Source organism: Mustela nigripes, chromosome 2 (assembly GCF_022355385.1).
Source record: "Mustela nigripes isolate SB6536 chromosome 2, MUSNIG.SB6536, whole genome shotgun sequence".
Classification (NCBI taxonomy): domain Eukaryota; kingdom Metazoa; phylum Chordata; class Mammalia; order Carnivora; family Mustelidae; genus Mustela; species Mustela nigripes.
In genome coordinates, this window is record NC_081558.1 from 3,126,046 (window position 1) to 3,144,960 (window position 18,915).

General features: G+C 61.3%; 1 protein-coding gene and 1 long non-coding RNA gene across 3 annotated transcripts in view; one reads left to right on the plus strand and one right to left on the minus strand.

The window, feature by feature from the left end:
* Positions 1-1,760: 1,760 nt before the first annotated feature.
* The window catches only part of SEMA6B (semaphorin 6B), a 27,007-nt gene continuing 9,852 nt past the window's right edge, over positions 1,761-18,915 (minus strand). Inside the window, exons 1-17 of one of the 2 annotated variants that reach the window (XM_059388696.1) lie at positions 13,690-14,063; positions 12,568-12,717; positions 12,319-12,442; positions 10,650-10,710; positions 10,455-10,517; positions 9,931-10,032; positions 9,450-9,540; positions 9,020-9,139; positions 8,482-8,570; positions 7,238-7,455; positions 6,271-6,402; positions 5,895-6,044; positions 5,323-5,505; positions 5,085-5,231; positions 4,295-4,372; positions 4,140-4,198; positions 1,761-3,735 (exon numbers count right to left, since the gene is read on the minus strand). In XM_059388696.1, the coding sequence (XP_059244679.1) occupies positions 2,777-3,735; positions 4,140-4,198; positions 4,295-4,372; positions 5,085-5,231; positions 5,323-5,505; positions 5,895-6,044; positions 6,271-6,402; positions 7,238-7,455; positions 8,482-8,570; positions 9,020-9,139; positions 9,450-9,540; positions 9,931-10,032; positions 10,455-10,517; positions 10,650-10,710; positions 12,319-12,442; positions 12,568-12,688 (2,697 nt within the window). In that variant the 5' untranslated portion in view covers positions 12,689-12,717; positions 13,690-14,063 and the 3' untranslated portion in view covers positions 1,761-2,776. Of the gene's footprint in view, positions 3,736-4,139; positions 4,199-4,294; positions 4,373-5,084; positions 5,232-5,322; positions 5,506-5,894; positions 6,045-6,270; positions 6,403-7,237; positions 7,456-8,481; positions 8,571-9,019; positions 9,140-9,449; positions 9,541-9,930; positions 10,033-10,454; positions 10,518-10,649; positions 10,711-12,318; positions 12,443-12,567; positions 12,718-13,689; positions 14,064-18,915 lie in introns of those variants that run through there. The other variant, XM_059388697.1, reaches the window with a different exon arrangement.
* LOC132010814 (uncharacterized) lies at positions 6,325-7,284 on the plus strand. Its single transcript, XR_009402289.1, has 3 exons — positions 6,325-6,414; positions 6,561-7,079; positions 7,205-7,284. It is a non-coding gene; the product is annotated as an uncharacterized LOC132010814 (long non-coding RNA).

Consider the following 18,915-nt stretch of genomic DNA (forward strand, 5'->3'; position numbering starts at 1 on the left):
TCCCAGGACCAAGCCCCACATCGGGGCTCCCTGCTCGGTGGGGAGCCTGCTTCTCCCTCTGCCCCTCCCCCTGCTCATGCTCACTCTCTTTCTCTCTCGTTTGCTTCTCTCATTCACTCTCTTTCTCTTTCTCAAATAAATAAGATCTTAAAAAGAAAGAATGTGAGAGACACACCCTGGAATATTATTCAAAAGTAAAAAAGAAGACCATGCTGCCATTTACCTCCGTGCTGTTGTATCTCTAGAGCGTTACCCTACGCGGGACAAGTCAGGCAGACAGAGACCGATCCTAGGTATTCTCACGTGTGTGTGGAATTTTAAAAATCCGAAACTGAGAGCGGGATGGTGGCTGCCAGGGGCTGGAGGGCGCCGGAAATGGGGAGGTATTGGTCTAAGGGCACAAACGTGCCCTTCTAAGAGGAGTACATCCCGGAGGTGTAATGTACAACCCAGTGCCTATAGTTATCCTTACTATGCATAGTAATGTGATATACTTGAAAATGGCTCCAAGAGTAGCTCTTAAAATGTTCTCATCACTTGCACAGGAACTAGGGAGTTAACGTATTCATTGTGGCAATCCTTGTGCAATCCTTGTGCACACGTCAAATCACTGAGTTGCACCCCTGAAACTCACACAGTGCTGATCGTCAGACCTCCCTCAGGAAGCCTGAAGAAAGGTGCACGCACAGGTTCAGGAGAAGCTAATCTGTCATCACGGAACTTTGTTTCTTGGTTTACTATACGAACAATCTCCCCCGTGACAAGGGGGAACCGGATCTGTTTTGTCCACTGCTCAGACCCCAGAGCCCGGCACACAGCAGGTCCTTCATGGGCACCGGTGGGAAGGAGGGAGTGCGAATGGGAAAGGTATAACGCCAAAGAAATCTCTTAAAGTGAAATCAGATCCCCTCTCCCCCGCTCCTCGCCCCCTGCTGAAAGGCTTCGGATGGTTCCCAGTCCCACTTAAAATTCGTTAGGCTGGGAGCAGGGTAAGATGGGGAGTTAATGTTTAACGGCGACAGAGAGACACAAATGTTCTGGGCATGGCTGGTGGGGGTGGGGGCCCAGCCGTGGGAGTGTGCTTCATGCCACCCAACTGCGCACTTAGGGATGGTTCCAATGGTGCATTCGAATTTCTGTGGATTTTACCACAATAACAAAACTTTACACTATGCACCCCTGAGGCCATTTCTGCCTGGAGCCCTGGCCCTCCTCTCCCTCCTCATCAGCACCTGCTTCTGCCAGGCCCTCCTTTTGCTGCTGGAGGCCACTGTGACCACCACCTTGCCCCTCCCCCAAGCCCATTCCCACCCAGAGGCTTGAGCTAGCTGTCCCCTCTGCCTGCGCACCTCCTCATGGCTGCTTCCTCACTTGTCACCTCTCAGCTCCCATGTCACCGTCTCTCCAGGCCCTCTTGGACCACCCTCTCCTCCACCCCACACAGTCCTCTGGTCCTATCTTCACAGCATGAATCACTGCTTCAGATCCAGTCTTGATTTGCGTGTCTGGGGCCGGTCTCCCCCACCCGGCTGTGGACTCCACGGGGACAGGGATCTAAATCCCCAGCAGTGTCTGGCACGTAGCGGGTGCGCAACAAATATTTGCTCAAGGATGATCGGAACACCGGTCCCATGAAACCCGCAGAAACCCGCCTCCTCCCATTTCCTAGTTCCCCCAAATTCTGCTGGTCACTGTGAGTCTCAGGGAGGGACCCCCAACCGCCTCACTCCCCGGAGACAGAGCGGACCCAGAGCCTTGGGGGCCGGTGGTTGTAAACAGTTTTATTGATGGGGAGGGGGTTGGGGGAGGCAAACCCCAGAGAGGGTCCAGGACTCAGCTGGCCACTCAACTGGCATGCATGGTCAGCTGGAGGTCAAGGGAGAGGTCACAAGGGGACGGGTGGCATGGGACCCTCTGACCACCCTGGGGCCGTATTTACAGTGGGGCCCGCCCGCCTTCCCCGCCCCCCCCAGACCACCAAGCCCTTTAGACAGCTGCTGCCAGTATGACTTCTGGGCAGGCCCTCCCGGCCCCCCTGCCCCGAACCCCTTCTTGTCTCCCCCTCAAATTCCTAACCGGCACCTTGGAGGCCCCCGGGCCTTTTGGAAGCCCCGGCGCCGGGTCAGCCAACGCCCAGGCCGCTGGGGCCACCACCTCGCACACAGACAGGTACACTGCACGCGTGGCCCACCGCGAGACACACACACACACACACACACACACACACGCCGGCAGCAGCCCTCGTGGGCACACACACGCACCTCCCTCCCCTTCCTGGCCCCTTGCACACGAACAAGGCATGCACACACACACACACACCCACACACGCCTGGAGCCTGGGTTGAGGAGGGGCCTGGAAAGGGGCGGGGCGGGGAGGTGGGGTCTGCAGATGCGGCCCCTCCCCCGTTCCACCGCCTCCAAGCCGCGCCCCCCCACCCCACCCCGGCTGACACCCCGAGAACGGAGTTGTGCAATTGGATAGAAATCTGCAAAAGAAACGCCAATTGGAAAACAAACCCAAATCCACGCGCAGGTCAACCTCAAATCCATAGCACATTCCTCCCGCCCTCCCCCACCCCCAAACCGCGTCAGTGTCCCGCGGCCCCGGGCGGGGCGGGGGCGGGGCGGGGGCCGAGCTCGTTGTGCTTCCGTGTGGCCGAGGGGCCCCCCCCCCCCACGCGGGCGGGGGCGGGGGTCTTGAGCACCCACTGGAGCTGGGCCGGCTCTCTCGCTCCTGGTTCCCGTGGCTGGCACCGCCGAGGCGTCGGGCCCCGGCCTAGGGCACGGGGGGCGCAGTCCTGTCCGTGCCCCCGTAGGCGAGGAGGTGGGCCAAGTCCGTGCCGGGCCGCACGTGGCGGCCGCGGTGGCGGTCGCCGCCGGGCCGGGCCTCGCCGCTGTTGAACGTGTGCGTGCGGCGCAGGGCTGCGGCCGGCGGGCCGTGCGGGCCGGGCCTCCGCAGGCTGCCCGTGGGCGGCGGGCTCCAGGGCCGCGGGAGGCCGTCGGCGGCGGCGGCGGCGGGGACTGGGTCCGAGGGGCCCGTGGGCGCCGACACGACGCGCCGGCGGTCCGGGCTGGCGTGCGGGGTGAGCGGGAAGTCGCCGTGCGACGCGCGGCCGGGCCGGGCGTAGAGGCGCGCGTCGGGGGCCGGCTCGCCGGGCGCGGGGGGCGCGGGCGGCGGCTCGGGGGCGCGGGCGGGCGCCAGCAGCAGCAGGGACGAGGAGGCGGAGGCCGGGAGCAGGGGGTGGCCGTGCTCCCAGGCGCGCGCGCCCAGGGCGTGCGGATGCGGCGCGGGCAGGCGCTTCTGCGGCAGCGGCGTCTGCTCGGGCGTGGGCAGCAGCCCCGAGTCCAGGTCGTGGGGGCCGCCCTGCAGCAGCGTGGCCTTGGCCCAGCCGTTCTGCATCAGAGGGGCCAGCAGGGCCTCGGGGGGCCCCCCGGCGCCGCCGACGCCGCCGACGACCACGCCGCCGACGCCGCCGCCCCGGCCCCCGGGGCCCGCCGCCCGGCGCTCGCCCAGCCGGCTGACGCTCAGCACCGCCTCGCCGCCGCCGTGCGCCAGGATGGCCTCCTTGTCCCTGCGGCGCGCGAGCTCGCGCCGCTCGCGGAGGCCCACGTACCAGCCCACGCTGAAGCCGGACACCACGGCGCCCACCACGAAGGCCGCCACCGACGACGTCACCAGCAGGTTCACCGACACCAGCCCGGCGCGCTCCTCTGCCAGGCTGGCCCGCAGGAGTCCTGGCCGGGAGCGCCCGCGTGAGAGGGGCCTCGGGGACCGGCCGGGTGCCCGCCTCCCGCCGCCTGGGCCCCTCCCCGCTCTGGCTGTCCGGGCGGGCCTCTCCAGGGGGGGTCTGTCCATCTGTCCGTTGGCTTTTTGGGGTCTCTGTGTCTCTTTCAGAGCCCGTCTGCCTGTCTCTTGGGGTCTCCCTGTCTCCTGGGGTCTGTGCATCCTCTCCCCAGGCTGTCCGTCAGCTCAGTGGCCTGTCCCTCCCCTGCCACCCCTCCTGGAAGTGGGACCGCTGCCTTTCCAGGGCCCTGACCCCGGCCACCACCCCCAGCCCCCCTATTTGGGCCTGGGCCGCAAAGGGCACTGGGAGAACCCTGGGAGTCCCCAGCTCCCTCCCCTCCCCGCCTCCACGTACCTGTGCAGTCCCCTAAGCCCGAGGTGCTAGCCCCCGACACGTCCTGCTCAAAGGTGCCTCTGGCGGGATAAGAAAGGTGGTCAGCAGAAACCTCTCTCCCAGCCTGATCAGCGGGCGGGTGGGTCACCCTCCCCTACGCCCTCTCCCCCCAGTACCTGGTGCCGGGGCTGAGGAAGACACAGGACCCATCAGGGGCCCAGCCGCAGTAGGGGTCCTGACTGCCAATACAGTTCCTAGAGCAGACAAGTGACCCAGCGGGCCCGTCAACCACAGTCCCTCACGGGGCAGCGCTGTCACTTCCAGGAGCCCACGTGACAAATCTGCGCCAGAGGCTGCTTCTTCCCCACCTTGTAGATGAGGCTCGGGACAGCTCACGGTTGCCCAAGTGGCAGCCCCGCGACGGGAGCCCAGGCGTGGTTACTGCCACGAGGGCGGGCTCAGGGAAGGGTTTCTCCATGGTGAGGGCGCACGCTGAGCCCAGGAGCCCACCAGAACTTTACATCGGACCGTGCCCCCTTTTTTAATGACAGGGAGACGGCGGTCTCCCTGGCCCCCAGCGCCTGCTTCTGCTGCTCTTAAAGATGTCAGTCAGATCTCATACCTTCCTCTGCTCACAGCCCTCCAGGGCTCCCACCTCTGAAAGCCCAAGTCTCTGCCCTGCCCCACGGGACCCTGCCCCTGCGCGACTGTCCCACTCCCCTCCCTGTGGCCCTCTCTTCCCTCCCTCCCCTCGCTCACTCTGCTCCAGCCAATGGGGCCTCCTTGCTGGGCCTTTGCTCGGGCTGTGCCCTTGGCCTGGCTCATCGGCCTGGCTCATCGGCTCCGCTCACCGTTCAGAGTCAGGAGGCTGCTGGGCCCTGGACTTGACCTTGGCTCTCAGGGCCTCCTGTGCTCATCTCCCCTCGCCTCCCCCTCACCTCCGCAGCCCGCCCCAGGGGCACTCACTTCATGCAACCTGAGTACTGCTGGCAGCGGGCCACGGGGACGCGGACCACGCAGCGGGGGAAGGCCGCCAGCAGGCCACCCGACGCTGTGTCCAGCTCCAGGCTCAACAGCCGCCGCCCTGCCTCGCCGTCGCCCGACCGTCCGCACCTGCAGGTGAGCAGACTGGTGAGACTGCCCGCCGGGCCCACCTCCCGACCTCTGCCCGCCGGGCCCACCTCCCGACCTCTGCCCCCGGCACCTGTCTGGCCGGTAGGTCTCAAACTCCTCCAGGAAGACACTGGGCCCAGTGGTGCCCGAGGTGCTGGCGTTGGGCCAGATGAGGAACTTGAGGACGGTGCCCACCTCGGAGCCCAGGAAGACAACAGTGTGGTTGCCCCAGGGGCCAGCACCCACGTCCACAGCCACTCGCGTCAGCTGGTGCCTGGGGCCAGGGTGGGCAGGGGTGAGGCTGGTCCCAGAGTCCCTGAGGTGCCCTGGGCACTTGGAGAGACACCACCCATGCCAGGCAAGGTGGGTGTGGGAACAGGGGTGCCCATCACAGAGGGACAGACCCCCAAGCTGGGCCCCAGCCTGTGCCTGTCTTCCCCTTCACCTCCCGCCCCCGCCCCCCCGTCCCTCGCACGCCGTCCCGTGTCCCTGCCTAGTTTGCTGTCTGGAGGGCCTGGCTGCAGCAGGATCGCTGTCCCCCTTGCCCTCGTGCCCACAGGTAGCCCCATTCTTCCTCTGTACCTGTCACCCCAGCCTGGGCTCTCGTCACCACTCACTGCCCACCGCCCCCCACCGGAACCCCAGCCACGCCTGGGGACTGACCGCATCAGAGTCCGCACAATCCAGGGCGCGTGGCCCAGGGAGGGCACCGCTTCGTCCATCAGGGGATGGGTCTTGACGAAGTTGAGGATCTCATCGGGGAAGGCGCTGGAGGCATTGTACTGCATGCCGGGGGCCGCACAACACCCGGGTCTAGGTGGGGAGGAAGTGGAGATCAGGGCGGACTCGCCCATCCCTACACAGGGGCTCTGACTTGCTGGGGGGACTGGCTGCCCTGCCCAAAGGGCCTCAGTTTTCTGCATCTGGATAATGGGTACAGCCGAACTCAGCCACATAGAACCACCTGGAAGTCCCAGCCCTTCACCCTAGGGTCAGGACCCCACCCAGGCACCTGGCTCAGGATCAAGGGGGCTCTCACCGGGGCCGTGGCACCTGATCCTCCGGCACGGGTGTCCAGATGGACTCGGGGGACTTCTGCTCACGGAAGCGGCCTTCAAACACAGCGGCCACCTGAGTCATGTCAAAGGCGCAGACAGCTGAGCCGGGGATGCTGGGGAGTCAGGTGAGAGATGGCGGTGAGGCTGGTGGAGGGCGCTGCCTTGGACAAGCGTGCCCAAGAGCCTTTGTCCCCGTGAAGCTGTCAGATGTTCCATCCCCAGGGCCAGAGACACCTCCCCCACCAATACAGTCACTCTGTTTCCTCAACAGGGCTCAGACTGGACCACAGCCTGGCCTTTCCACAGCCACCCGTGTCCCTCCATGGCCGCCCATCACCACTTGCCTGGACGTCCAGTCTCCCAGAGGCCACTCTTGCCCCCTTGCAACCCATGCCCCAGGGGGCTTTTCAAAAATGCATGTCTGACCTTGTCTCTCTTCTGCTCCTCACTCTTCCATGGCTCCCTAGAGCTCTCAGGATACAGTCCAGGCTCCTCTCGGTGGCTCGCCACCTCTCTGCCCTCTATCCCCTATGCTTCCCCGTCCCCCCTCCTCTCCAGCCATGGGGCCTCCATCCTATTGTTTAAACACACCAAACTCACTGCAGCCTCAGGACCTTTGCACATGCTACTCCTACAACTTGGAATGTGCTTCCCTTTCCTGCCATCTCACACCGTTGGTGGCTCGTTCTAATACTCCCTCCTCCAGGAAGCCCTCCCTGACCCCCTCCTCTAAAGGCAGAGGATGAGGACATCCCCCATCTGGACTCTTCTGACCAAGGGGCCACGGAGGGTCAGTAGCTGGCTCTGTCCCACCCCAGCCTGGGGCTGACGCTGCTCGGGAGTCCCAATCTGGCCCAGCCCAGGACCCAGGGAATGTATGACGAATGCGGGAGCTCTCCGCTCCTGTCTCCACAGTGCCCCAGTCTGCTCCCCTCGGGGTCCTCTGACCTGTTGCTGGGGGTAGAGAAAACAGCGAGGACCACGGGCCGGCCCCCCAGGCTGACGACACCGGTGACGGCCTGCAGCACGTTGAAGTAGAAGTGGGAGTCCCCGGGCACAGAGCAGTTGAGTCGCGCCTTCAGGAAGGATGTCCACTGCTTCTCCAGCACCCGAGGGGAGCCTCCCAGGTCATTCTTGCACACCCGGGCCACGCGGGACACCACCACCTGGTGTGACAGCAGACAAAATGGGGGCGTGAGCCCTGTGTCCGCAGGCCGCACTGGCCATCACCCAGTCCGGGATGGAGAAGTCTGTTGACTCGCAGCGTGACCCCAGACCGTCACCATACTCCTCTGAGCACCGCACTCCCCAGCGGAGACATGGGGACGTCAGTGACGGCCATGGCGCGTGTTTACGGACCGCTCACTGTGCACCAGGGACATAATCTTCATCATCTCCTACATCCCTCCCAAACTCCACAAAGGAGAAGGCTGATATCCCATTGTATAGATGGGGAAACTGAGGACCAGAGAAAGAGAAGTGACTGGTCCAGCGTCCCACTGGGAGCAAATGGAAGCATTCGCACTTAACTGTCCAGCCGCCTGCACGGCGTGAGGGGTAGGCTAGATGGGTAGGTGGATGGTGGCGGGATGGACGGATGGATGGACTAGCAGATGGGTGGATGGATGGATGGACGAATTTGAATGCGGTAATGATGGACAGTGAGAAAAATAATGTAGGAGATGATGTGTGTATGGATGGATGGACGGGCGGACGGACAGATGGATGGCGGCCGAGTAGATGGGTGGGCAGAATGGACACCTGAGTGGATGGAACTTGGCGGGGCTCAGGAACACACAGGGGGGTGAGTAGAAGGTGTCTGAGAAGGAGGGTTCCTAGGCTGATGGACGGACAGCGGGAGAAGGACAGGTAAGTGGTTGAGACGTGGATGGTGGACAGGCGAACAGCCACACCAGGACTGGAACCCAGAGGCGTTACCTGCCTTCAAACCCGTGAGCCTCACCCAGGGCCGTGTGTAACAAGGCCGCTCCGGAAATGTCTTCCACCCTTGGTGGCCTGGTCCTGGCTGGCGTGGAGGGTCTTGAGGACCAGAGGGGGAGGGTGGAACCTCTTGCCCCAGGTGGGGATTCATGGCTCCGCCTCTGCTCCCCAGAGCCTCCCACCACCAGAGCCTCTCAGCTGCATGCCCCCTACACTGGTGCCTTTTGGGGGTGGGAGAGAGACGCGCTCACCTTCTCCAGGTAGTTAAACTCCATTGCGATCTCCCGGAAGAAGAAGTAGATGTGGCTGGCCCACTCGACCGCGTGGACAAAGTAGGGCTCTGTAGGAGAGGAGGGGTCAGAACCCAGCCCCTGACATGAGAAACAGTTTCTGGGGCTGTGAACACATCAGCTCGGGTGAAGGCTTTTACAGTGAAGGGGGGACATTCGTCGATTACCCAGACAAAATAAAATACTCAAGGATTGGGGGGGGGGTGTTGGGTGTCAGAATCCTAAAATCACTGTGTCTACCCTCCACAAACAGCAACATCTACTATTTTGGTCACCTTCCTCCCTCATGTGTTGAAGAGCTAAGTGCCCGCTAGTAGTTCCATTTCAGGCTTCCAAACCACCCATTTCCAGCAAGTTTTACTTTAGATCCAACTGAAAGCTTTCCTCTAGCTTTATCTTCAAAGAGGTCAGTAGGTGCCCAAGATGAGATGGGGGTCCCCTCCCTGTCTCCTCTGGGACTTTTATTCTGGTGGGGGGATTTGATGAACGCCTGCCCCACCTTTGAACCACTTGGAGTCATGTTTCACGGTTCGCAGAGTGGGCCGGTCCCCCAGGCTGCGGTAGATGACAGCATCGATGGCTAGGAAGTCGGTAACTGTGGCCGTGAAGAGCATTCCCTCTGGATGGCCGTGAGTTAGGGGAAGCAGGTGAGAAGTTAGACGCCAGGGGCAGGGTGGGTCCAAACTTGATCTTCGAAGATTGAGCCCAGAGCTCAAGGAAGCTCCTGTCCCTTGGCTGAGCCCTGATCCCATCTAAGCCCGAGCCCAGGCTCATCTCCAGCTCCCCCTGCTGAGCCCTGACCTTGGCTGAGTGCTGAGAGTGGCCAAGATTCTGTTTCACAGAGTCACCTTCATCAGAACCCAATTCCGAGAGTGGGACACTGGGCAGGGCTGGGGCCCCATCAAACTGTCAGAGCTGGGGGCACTCACCAGAGAAGAGAGCAACGTTGGCATGTTTGGGGTCGTAAGGGCAACGGGCCATGCCGCTGATGTTGTCCCCGAGGGGCTGCAGTGTGTCCATCTGTGGGGGGCATGGGGCCTGAGTGATAGAGCTCCTGGCCACCCCGGCAGCACCCCCAACCCGTGAGGAGTCCTGCTTCCACTTGGATGCTGTGACTTGGTCAGCCATGTAATCTAGGGCTTAGTTTACTACTCTGTGAACAGGTCTAAGAATCAAGTTCGGTTAATCCTATAACTGGCTTGTAGCTTAAGTAGCTATGGCTTCCCGGATCTCTTTTGGAAGCCTCCTCTCCAGCTCCCTGTGAGGGGCCGAGGAGGGCATATCCAGTAAGGCTTCCCGTAGGAGGTGACGCGGTCTGGGGAAAGGGCTGGGCCAGCGCAGGGCAGGTGAGCCAGCCAAGACCGGGAGGTTGGACCTGGGGCACCAGGGCTCGGAAGGGCGGGGACTCACACTGTAGTTGGCACAGACGGGGTTGAAGGCATTGGAACCGCACACAAAGAGCGTGGATTCGTCCCGAAGAAGCAGCACCTTTACAAAATTTCGACACTCGCCCTGGGGTTGGTTGGGGGGATGGGGAAGACAGAAGCCATGGTGGGCGTGGCCCCGGGTGTGGGCGTGCCCGGCGAAGAGGGCTGGGGGGGAGCCTGCGGGGCGGGGCCGGGGATATGGGCGTGGCGAGGACCGGAAGCACATCAGGGGCTGAAATGGGATTGGATCTTCCAAGTGACTGAGGGACCCGCCAAGGCGCCCAAATACTTTGCGTCGGCGGCCACTGAGGGATGGAGTTCCGGCCAGAGCAAGGCTGTGGGCGTGGCCATGCATGAGGACCGCTTGTGGGCATGGCCAGGCTCCGGGCATAGCCATGGCAACGCGAGGCATCTGGCCTGGGATGATGACAAGGACCACTGCGCATCCGCGAGCCGGGCTGGGGCGTGGCTTGAGGCGTGGCTGGGGGCGTGGCCAGGGCCACTCACCTCCTGCTTGCCTTTCATCCGACACACGTTGATGTCACTGGGGTTGGAGCGCCAGGTCAGTTTCTAGAGCAGAGGGAGTGGTGAGGCGAGCGGGATCCCTGCCGCCCAGTTCTTGCTCCCCGGCACCGGGTCGGGGCCCCTTGCCAGGAGCCTCGAGTGCCGCCCCCACCCCTCCCACCCGGGCGCTCTCCTCACCCGCTGGTACCGCAGCTCCGTGGCCGTGGGGGGCTCCAGCTCCACCCGGTACAGGTTGTCCCTGGGGCAGAGGAGCCGCTAGTGAGGATGGGCGCCTCCAGCCCCCGCCCCCACTCTGCATTCTCCTGGCGACAGGTGTGTCCCACACGTAACACGCAGGGGTGTGCCAGAGCCTCAGTCACAGGCGACTCTGACGCTGATCACGCCCGCGCGTGCTTGTGGGTGCCATCACGCGCCTCCTCAGGCCCTAAAAGGACCCACAGGTCCTAGCACAACCCACACTCCTTGACACGCCCCATCACGCTGACACGCCCCGTGGCCTTGGGGTCCTACTGCCAACTTGATGGACTGTCCGATGCTTCTTCATCAGCCACCGGGTGCCCCTCCCACCACCTCTCAGCCTCCTCCAGGCTCTTCCCTCCACCCTCCCCCTGCCCCAGAAACTGCCTTGGTCAAGGTGAAGTCCAGCAGTCATTTCGACGTCCTCCTGCCCCTCACGCACTGCCTCCCTGGCCCAGGCCCCCTTCTTCTCCTAGGAGCTCCTCAGAGACGCAGCTCCCCACCCGCTCCCCTCCTGTGCAGCCTCGTCCACTCTCCCGCCCCTACCCCCGCATCCATGGCAGGACGACACCCACCGTTCTGTCTCCAGCCCGGCCCTCCCCTGAGCTCCAGACTCGGGGGTCCAGCTGATCTTGGAAGTCTCTTTGCAGGGGCCTCCCAAGCGTCTCACACTCAGCTCAGCCATGCTGCACCCGATTGTCCCCCACACCCGCTCCTGCCTTGTCGATCATCTCTGCTAAGGCTGCCCTGTCCTTCCAGAGGTGAAGGTCACAACTTGGGAGACACTCTCAACTTGCCGCTTCTCCTCACCTCCCACAAATCAGCCAGTACTGTCAGTTCTGCCTTTAATGTCTACCAAGAATTTACCAACTTCTCATACACTCCCTGGGCACCACCCTCATCCGACTGGAACCAGGGCAGTCACCATCGCCTGGGTGCCCCCCCCCCCCATCCCTCAGTCTGTCCTTCCCACAGCAGCCATCAGGAGGTACCCATGAGCACCTGAGTCAGGACCCCCTCCTCTGCCCACAGCCTTCCACGGCTCCCCCCTCACTGGGGTAAAAGCCCAAGGCCTCCCTGAGGCCTATAAGACCCTGCACAACCTGCCCGGTCCCCTCCCCGCCCTCCCCACCTCCCCATCTCTCCCTCCTCCCCATCTCTCCCTCACCCACTCTGCCCTAGCCAATTGGGCCTCGTCAATGTTCTCCCAACACACCAGGCCAGATCCTGCTCCAGGACCTTTGCACAGATTGTGTTCTCTGCTCCCATTTCTCCCTCTCCCTGAGATGTCCCCGTGGCTGCCTCCTCATCATTCAGGTCTCAACTGAAATGTCACCTTCTTGGAGAAGCCCTGGAGCCCCACATCAGCACCCTCTGTAGAGACCCAGGGAATCCTGACCAAGGAACTGTCTCCACCTCTGGACACACCATAGCGGTCTCCGGGCTGTAACAGGTGGAGTTCGGTCAGCATCCGCTATAAAGTCCCACCCCAAAGATGCCGATCTGAACTCCAGCCAAACAATATGACCGGATGCGCAAACCTCCCCAAAATGCTGCCGCCGGCCCCCCACACCTCCCCCTGCACACTCTGCCGGACGATTCCTCATACCTGTCCCCGATGAACAGGGTCCTGTTAACGCGCAGGACTCGCTGGATGTGGAGGTCGTCAGGACCCTCTGCAGGGGTCAGGCGTCCCGGCCCGCTGCCCACGAACACGGGGTAGTGGTTCAGGTCTGGGGGAGGGGTGAAGGATGGCTGTGAGCCTGGTCTGGTGAGCCCCTGGGGGAAGTGGGCAGCAGACCCAGCTGAGAGTGAGACCCTCCCTCAGGACTCGGGCTCCCCCGGGACCCCCACTTACAGTCTCTGGGGGCCACGCTAAGTGGCGGCGGCTCCTCGGGGAAGAGGCCGTTGGCTCCCCCCAGTAGCAGCAGTAGGAGCAGTGGGGCCGGGCGAGGAGGGGGCGCTCGCGGGGTCCGCATGGCGAGGTCGGGGCGACGAGAAATGAGACCTGCGGGCGAAGGCCGGGCGGTGAGAGGCGCGGCATGCACTCCCGCCCTCCGCCGCGAGATGGCGCACGCGAGCCGCCGTGGTCGGGACCTTCCAGTGCCAAAACACTCCCCAGCGGGGTAATAATAAAACCTAACACGCCAGCCGCGGCAGTAATAGTAACGCCAGCCCTTGTTTAATCATCAGAAGGACTTTCTAGGGGCGCCTGGGTGGCTCAGTCGTTGGGCGTCTGCCTTCGGCTCAGATCCTGATCCCAGGGTCTTGGGATAAAGCCCCGCATCCTGCTCCCTGCGCTGCGGGAAGCCTGCTTCTCCCTCTCCCACTCCCCCTGCTTGTGCTCCCTCTCTCTGTCAAATAAATAAGTAAAATCTTAAAAAAAAAAAAAGAAAAAAAAAAAAGACTTTCTGACCATATCGCTGTGAGAGCTCCAGAAACGGTTTCTAACCAAAAGCTATTAAGTACAATATTTAAATGACTTTGAAATGAAATGATATTAAATAATTAAAAAAAAATAAAAAATCACGATAATGAGAGACACAGCACTTAACCACATGTACTTAAATAATTCAATCTCAAAACAGATATTCAAGAATTCTTACAATTAAATCACAACAATCCTGGGGCGTCTGGTGACTCGGTCGATTAAGCGACTGACTCTTGATTTCTGCTCAGGTCGTGACACCAGGATGGTGAGTTCTAGCCTGGCGGGGGGCTTCCCTGCTCAGCGCTGGAGTTCGCTTGTCCCCCTCCCTCTGCTCCCCCCCCACCCCTTGCTTGCTCTATCAAATAAATTAATAAATACATGAAGTCTTTAAAAAAACCCACAACAATCTTAAAATGAAAGGCTCAAAAAAAATTTCAGTCTCTCAGAATTGTATAAACCACAATCTGGGAATTGCCATAGTTTCGAATCATAAAATGTTCCAACTGGCCGGGGACCTCAGAGGGGCCCCGGTGAGTCTAACTTCCTTACCAAGTCCAGCCTTTCTGACCTCTGCTGGAATACCTCTGTGACAGGCACCTCACTACCTCTCAAGCGAGCATGCTTTCCGCTCCCGTTCAAGGTATTTGAAGAACCGGCCCGGCTGTGCAGCGTGGAGACTCCCTCCGGGTGACGATCGGTTCGTGGAAGTGTGAGCAGAACTCACCCTCTGGAACCCAGCCCTCCACACCCCTACCGGCGGGGGTACAGTCTGGAGATCCTGAGTGAGAAACCTGCAGCCTCGTCCTTCCGGGGAGCCTCAGGCAAGCCCTGTGCCTCAGTTTCCCCGTCTGAGCAGCAGGGACATCGTTATGCCCTGTCTTGGCCTCAGAGCTCCAAGATTCCGAACCCCGGGAGGTGAAGGTGATGTGGGAACTTTGGCCCTGGGGAGCCTGCCTCTGAGGATTCAGGGCCAAAAAACAGGAAGGCCTTGCGTGGACTAGCAGAACTTCCTTTTTATGACCCTGAACTTCCAGGATTTGTGACTCAGCCGATGCCCGGATCCCACGTGTCCATGGGACAGGCCTCTACTTCCTTAAAAGCTTCCTTCCCTGGCTCCTCCCCTGCTCCGCAGCCTCCCATGGCTCCCAGTGACCCCGGTCTGGGTCCCAGTCACTGCATAGCAGTCAAGGCCTCTGCACCCCTCCCCCACGCCCGGTGAGGCCTCCAGCCCACTGGGGCCAACTCCACCCCCAAGCCCTGCCCCCCCCCCCCCAGCCTCCTCCCTCACAACACCTGCCTGGGTCATCACAGCCTCTCAGGTGCTCTGCCCTTTTTTTTTTTTAATAAACATTTTCTTTTTATATTGTGTTAAATATATATACCATAAATTTACCATCTTAACCATTTTTAAGTGCACAGCTCAGCTGAGCACACTCATACCGTCATGCACACATTCCCCACCCTCTGCCTCCAGAACTTTCCATCTCCCCAAACTGAGACTCTGTCCCCAGGAAGCACGGACTCCCCATCCCCTGCCCCAGCCCCAGCTCCCACCCTCTCCCCTCTGTCTGTGCAGACGGGACTCCTCTGGGGCCCTCCTGCGGGACGGGTCCTTCTGGGTCTGACTCCTCTCCCTGAGCCCAGTGTCCTCGGGGTCCCTCCGTGTCATGGCAGGGATCGGGGTCACTTCCTTTCTAAGCCTGGATCGTATTAATATTTAACGTAAGAACCTTCCAAAACTTCCATTCACTGGCCACACAGGGCTGCACGAGTTCCAATCCCAGATCCGGCATTTACATGCTGTGTGACCCTGGACAGGTTTTGCCTCTGGGCCTCAGTTTCCTCATCTGTAAAATGGGTACGGGAGCAGTCCTGATTTCACAGCCTGGGGCGGGTGATTAGCACAGAACCTGGCACAGCACAGGTGCTCCATGAGTGCTGATTATTATGCTTCCTGTGGCTGCCGTTACCATGGTAAGTTCCAGAAGTGGAGGCTGTGTGGTTTCCCGGAATTACTGTGTAGAGTCCCCCACTGGCTCTAGCTCTAGGAATGGTGTAACAGTCAGCCCATTTTACAGATGTGAAAACTGAGGGTCTGATTTGGGGGCTGCGGTCCCGCCGGAGAGGATACGGCAGCTGGGTCGAACCCAGGGCTCTCGGGCTCCAGGAGTTTGCTCCTAGGTGGTGGGCACCCTAACGACCTCAACACCCTAATGACCACAACAAGATCAATAATCACCCAGCCGCTGCCCTCGACCCTCAGCCCCGACAGGCTAATAGTAACTTAATACCAAAGTTCAAGGACGGGCAGACTGAGGCCCCAGGTCAGGATGCAACCTCATGACTAACTTTTTCTCCTGTTTTTCTTAACTTTGTGATGCAGCAGCTGCAGGCTGGGAAGGGGCTCATTTGGGCCCTCTGTCCACCGGCCCCACAGATCCATCCAAGGACCCCGGGGGCTGACCTACACTGGGCTGTTCTTGCCAGGACATGTTTCTCCTATCTGTTCCTCCACTGAAGGACAGCCCCGGTGTCCCCTAATCCAATAATGGGGCGTTGACCTCCCTGTCCCCTCGGTGCCCTGTAGCCCAGCTCCCACCTGGTCTCCTGGCCTTCAGTCCTGCCCCTTCAGTGTCCTCCTCAAGGGAGCAAAGGAGTCTTTCTAGAACTCAAATCTCACCCTGCTCTAAACCAGGGTCTCTTCCCCTTGACACTGTTGGCATTCAGGGCGACTATTCCCTGGGGGGCTGCCCTGGGTACTGTGGGGTGTTGAGCACCATCCCTGCCCCCCTCACATGATGCCAGGAGAATCCCAGTGTGATAACCACAGATTTCCGCAGACATTTATTCCGTGTCCCTTGGGGGGCAAAACCAGCTCCAGCTCCGCTCTGAACTCTTCCATGGCTCCCCACTGTCCTCAAAATGAAGTCCCAGCTCCTCCCCTCATTCTATCACCACCTCTGGACATCTGTGCATGCTGTTCCCCCTGCCAGGCCCACCTTCCTCCTGCTCCCAGGAACAGGTAAACTCATTCTTCTTGGACACCTCCTCCAAGAAGCCTTCCTAGATCAGCCCAGCTGGGCTTCCTCAAGGCTCCCAGGTGCCTGTGTGTCCTCCATTAGTGCCCTGACCATCCTACCTACTAACTGCCTGGCTGTCTGTCTTCCCCACTGGACTGTAAGCCTCCTGAGTGGGTAGGACAGGGTCCTGGCCAGCACTGTGTCCCCAATACCCAGCACAGGGCCCTACATACAGTAGGAGCTCAATAAATAATAAAGGTACCAAACATCAAGCACTTACTATGTGCCAGGCACAGTATAAACTTAAATTAACTCATTTAACCCATACCACACGCCCAAGAGGTGGGTGCTGTTTATTCGTCCCTTATACAGATGGGGAAACGGAGGCTCAGACATCGACGTCATGGACGAGGGGAGCTGAGAACCTGCTGCAGAACGGAACCCCATGTGCTCTTCCTGGGGAGTCCGGGCCACGTTGGGGCCAACTCACTGTACCTGGCCTCGGTTTACCCCCTGACCTGGAGTAGTCCTCGGCCCCTCCCCCAACCCCCTCAAGACCATCTGTTTCTCTTCATGAGACTCAGCGCGCCTCTGCCAGCCGCCAACCAGCACCCACCCACCCAGATGAAGCCCCACCACCTGCCTAAGCACCTGGCCCCAGAGAGCCCCCAGCAGGGCCAGCACCAGCACGTGGCCAGCCTGTGCACCCTGCAGAGTGGGGGGGCATTCCTTCACCCACATGTTTGCCTGCCCGTGGAAGGGACGTGCCTCCTGCCTGCGGCCCTGGGGACCCACAGCAGGGACGGTCATAAGGCCACAGAGCGCCAGCCCCCATTCAGGAGCCTCAGGCTGTGGGAGGACCTCTCTGCGGGAACCCCGACCATCACTCCAACGCGCAGCGCATGGTCCCATTGTACGGATGAGAACACTGAGGCAGAGGCAGAAAACCCTCAAAGCCACCCTACTTGACCTCCTCAGGTCCTCAGGGAGCCCCCGGACCGGACCGGCTTCTCCACCCCTTAGCTACTGTAGCCTTGACATATGTTCCAGCTTCCTTCTGGAAGACTTCTCCCACCCGGCACTTCGCCAAGCCAGGGTGCTGGGCTACCGTTCGGCCGGGGTCTTCAGCGAACATTTTAGGACCAGCTGGTAAGTTCCAAACAACAGACAAAACGTAAATCTTGTCGGGGTTTTCACCGGATGGGTGCGAACTTCTGGACCAGGCAAGTCAGGCCTGACTGGCAGCTGAGGCTCCCACCCCCAGCAGTGCCTCGTCGGTCACCCGGGTCACCCCTGCCTCAGCCGATGGCTCAGGTCCTACCTGGGAGTCCTCCCCAGCTCCCCCCAGCCTCATTCCCTCGCCCTCGCGCCCAACGCCAGCAAGTCCCGTGGGCTCTGACTTTAATTCACCCAGAATTCTCACTCCTGTCCAGTCTCTTCCTGATCAGCCCCCATCGTCTCCCGCCCGGACCCGCACAGTCCCCTCCGCCCTGGTCCCAGGCTCCTGCCTTCATCCCCGCAGCCAATGCCACCGTCTGTCTTCCCCACGGTGGCCAGCAGAGGGCGCCCGTGAGCAGTTGCGTCAGGTGGGCTCTCCCCCGCCCACGGCCCCCCAGGGCTCCCACCTCCCGGGGGGACATCCTCCTCCCTGCAGCCCCGCAAGACCCTGCACGACCCGCCGCCAGCCCCCGCCCCACCCTCCCCTCCTCCCCATCGTCCCCTCGCCCACTCTGCTCCAGCCACACGGGCGCCCTCCAACAGGGCAGGTGCGGTCCTGCCCCGGGGCCCCAGGGAAGGATAACCGCATCTGACCTTCCTTCAGTCCCCGCTGCCGCCACGGCCTCAGGGCAGCCCCTCCGGCCCGACCCCCCTGTACGCCGCGCACCCCTAGGCCCCTCCCCTCCCAGTCTCACACTCTCAAAGGGTCCAAATTAGATCCTTTGCTCCGCTGAATGTGCTTCTCAGACCAGAAGCATCGGCCTCACTTGCAACCCTTAGAAATGCAGACCCCGTGGGGCGCCCCGGGGGGAGGCCGGGGGGGGGGGGTGTGTGTGTGCTCAGATGGTTGAACAGAGGCCTTGGCTCGGGTCATGGTCTCTAGGTCCTGGGATCCAGCCCCACGTCCAGCCAGCTAGGTGGGGGGTCTGCTTCTTCCTCTCCCTCTGACTCTCCCCCTGCTTTGTGCTCTCTCACTCTCTCAAATGCGTAAATAAAATCTTTAAAAAGAAATAAAGAAAAAGAAATGCAGAGCCCCAAGCCCCGCCCCAGACCGGCCAAACGAGAGGCTGCCGGTAAGTAAGATCTCGCAGGGATCGGCGTGCACAATAAACTTTGAGCATGGGTACCCCCAAATAAAACTATCGCCCACAAATCAGCCTGTTCAGAGCCCATCCGCCGCCCCCCACGGACGGCGAGCCCTGTGGCAGCGGCCTGTGAGGCCGCGGTCTGCGAGGCGTCTTGGTACAGCCCTGGTGCTCCATGACGGCTTGTTGTAAGTGAATGAACCAAGCGCCCACAACAGGAGCGGAGTCGGGATCTGCTCTCCTCCCTGGTGCCCCTTGGCCCGCGTCCATGCTGTGTGGGTCCCCCCGCGCGAGTCCACAGGCCCCGACGGCCACCGCGTGTAACAGCCTCTGCGCAGTCACACGTACCCATAGTTGCAACCACCATGCATGCGTGTGCCCCGGCCGCGGCGGGCCGCCTACGCGAGTGTGCACATGCCCGTGTGTCAGAGTTCACATACTCATCCCCCCCC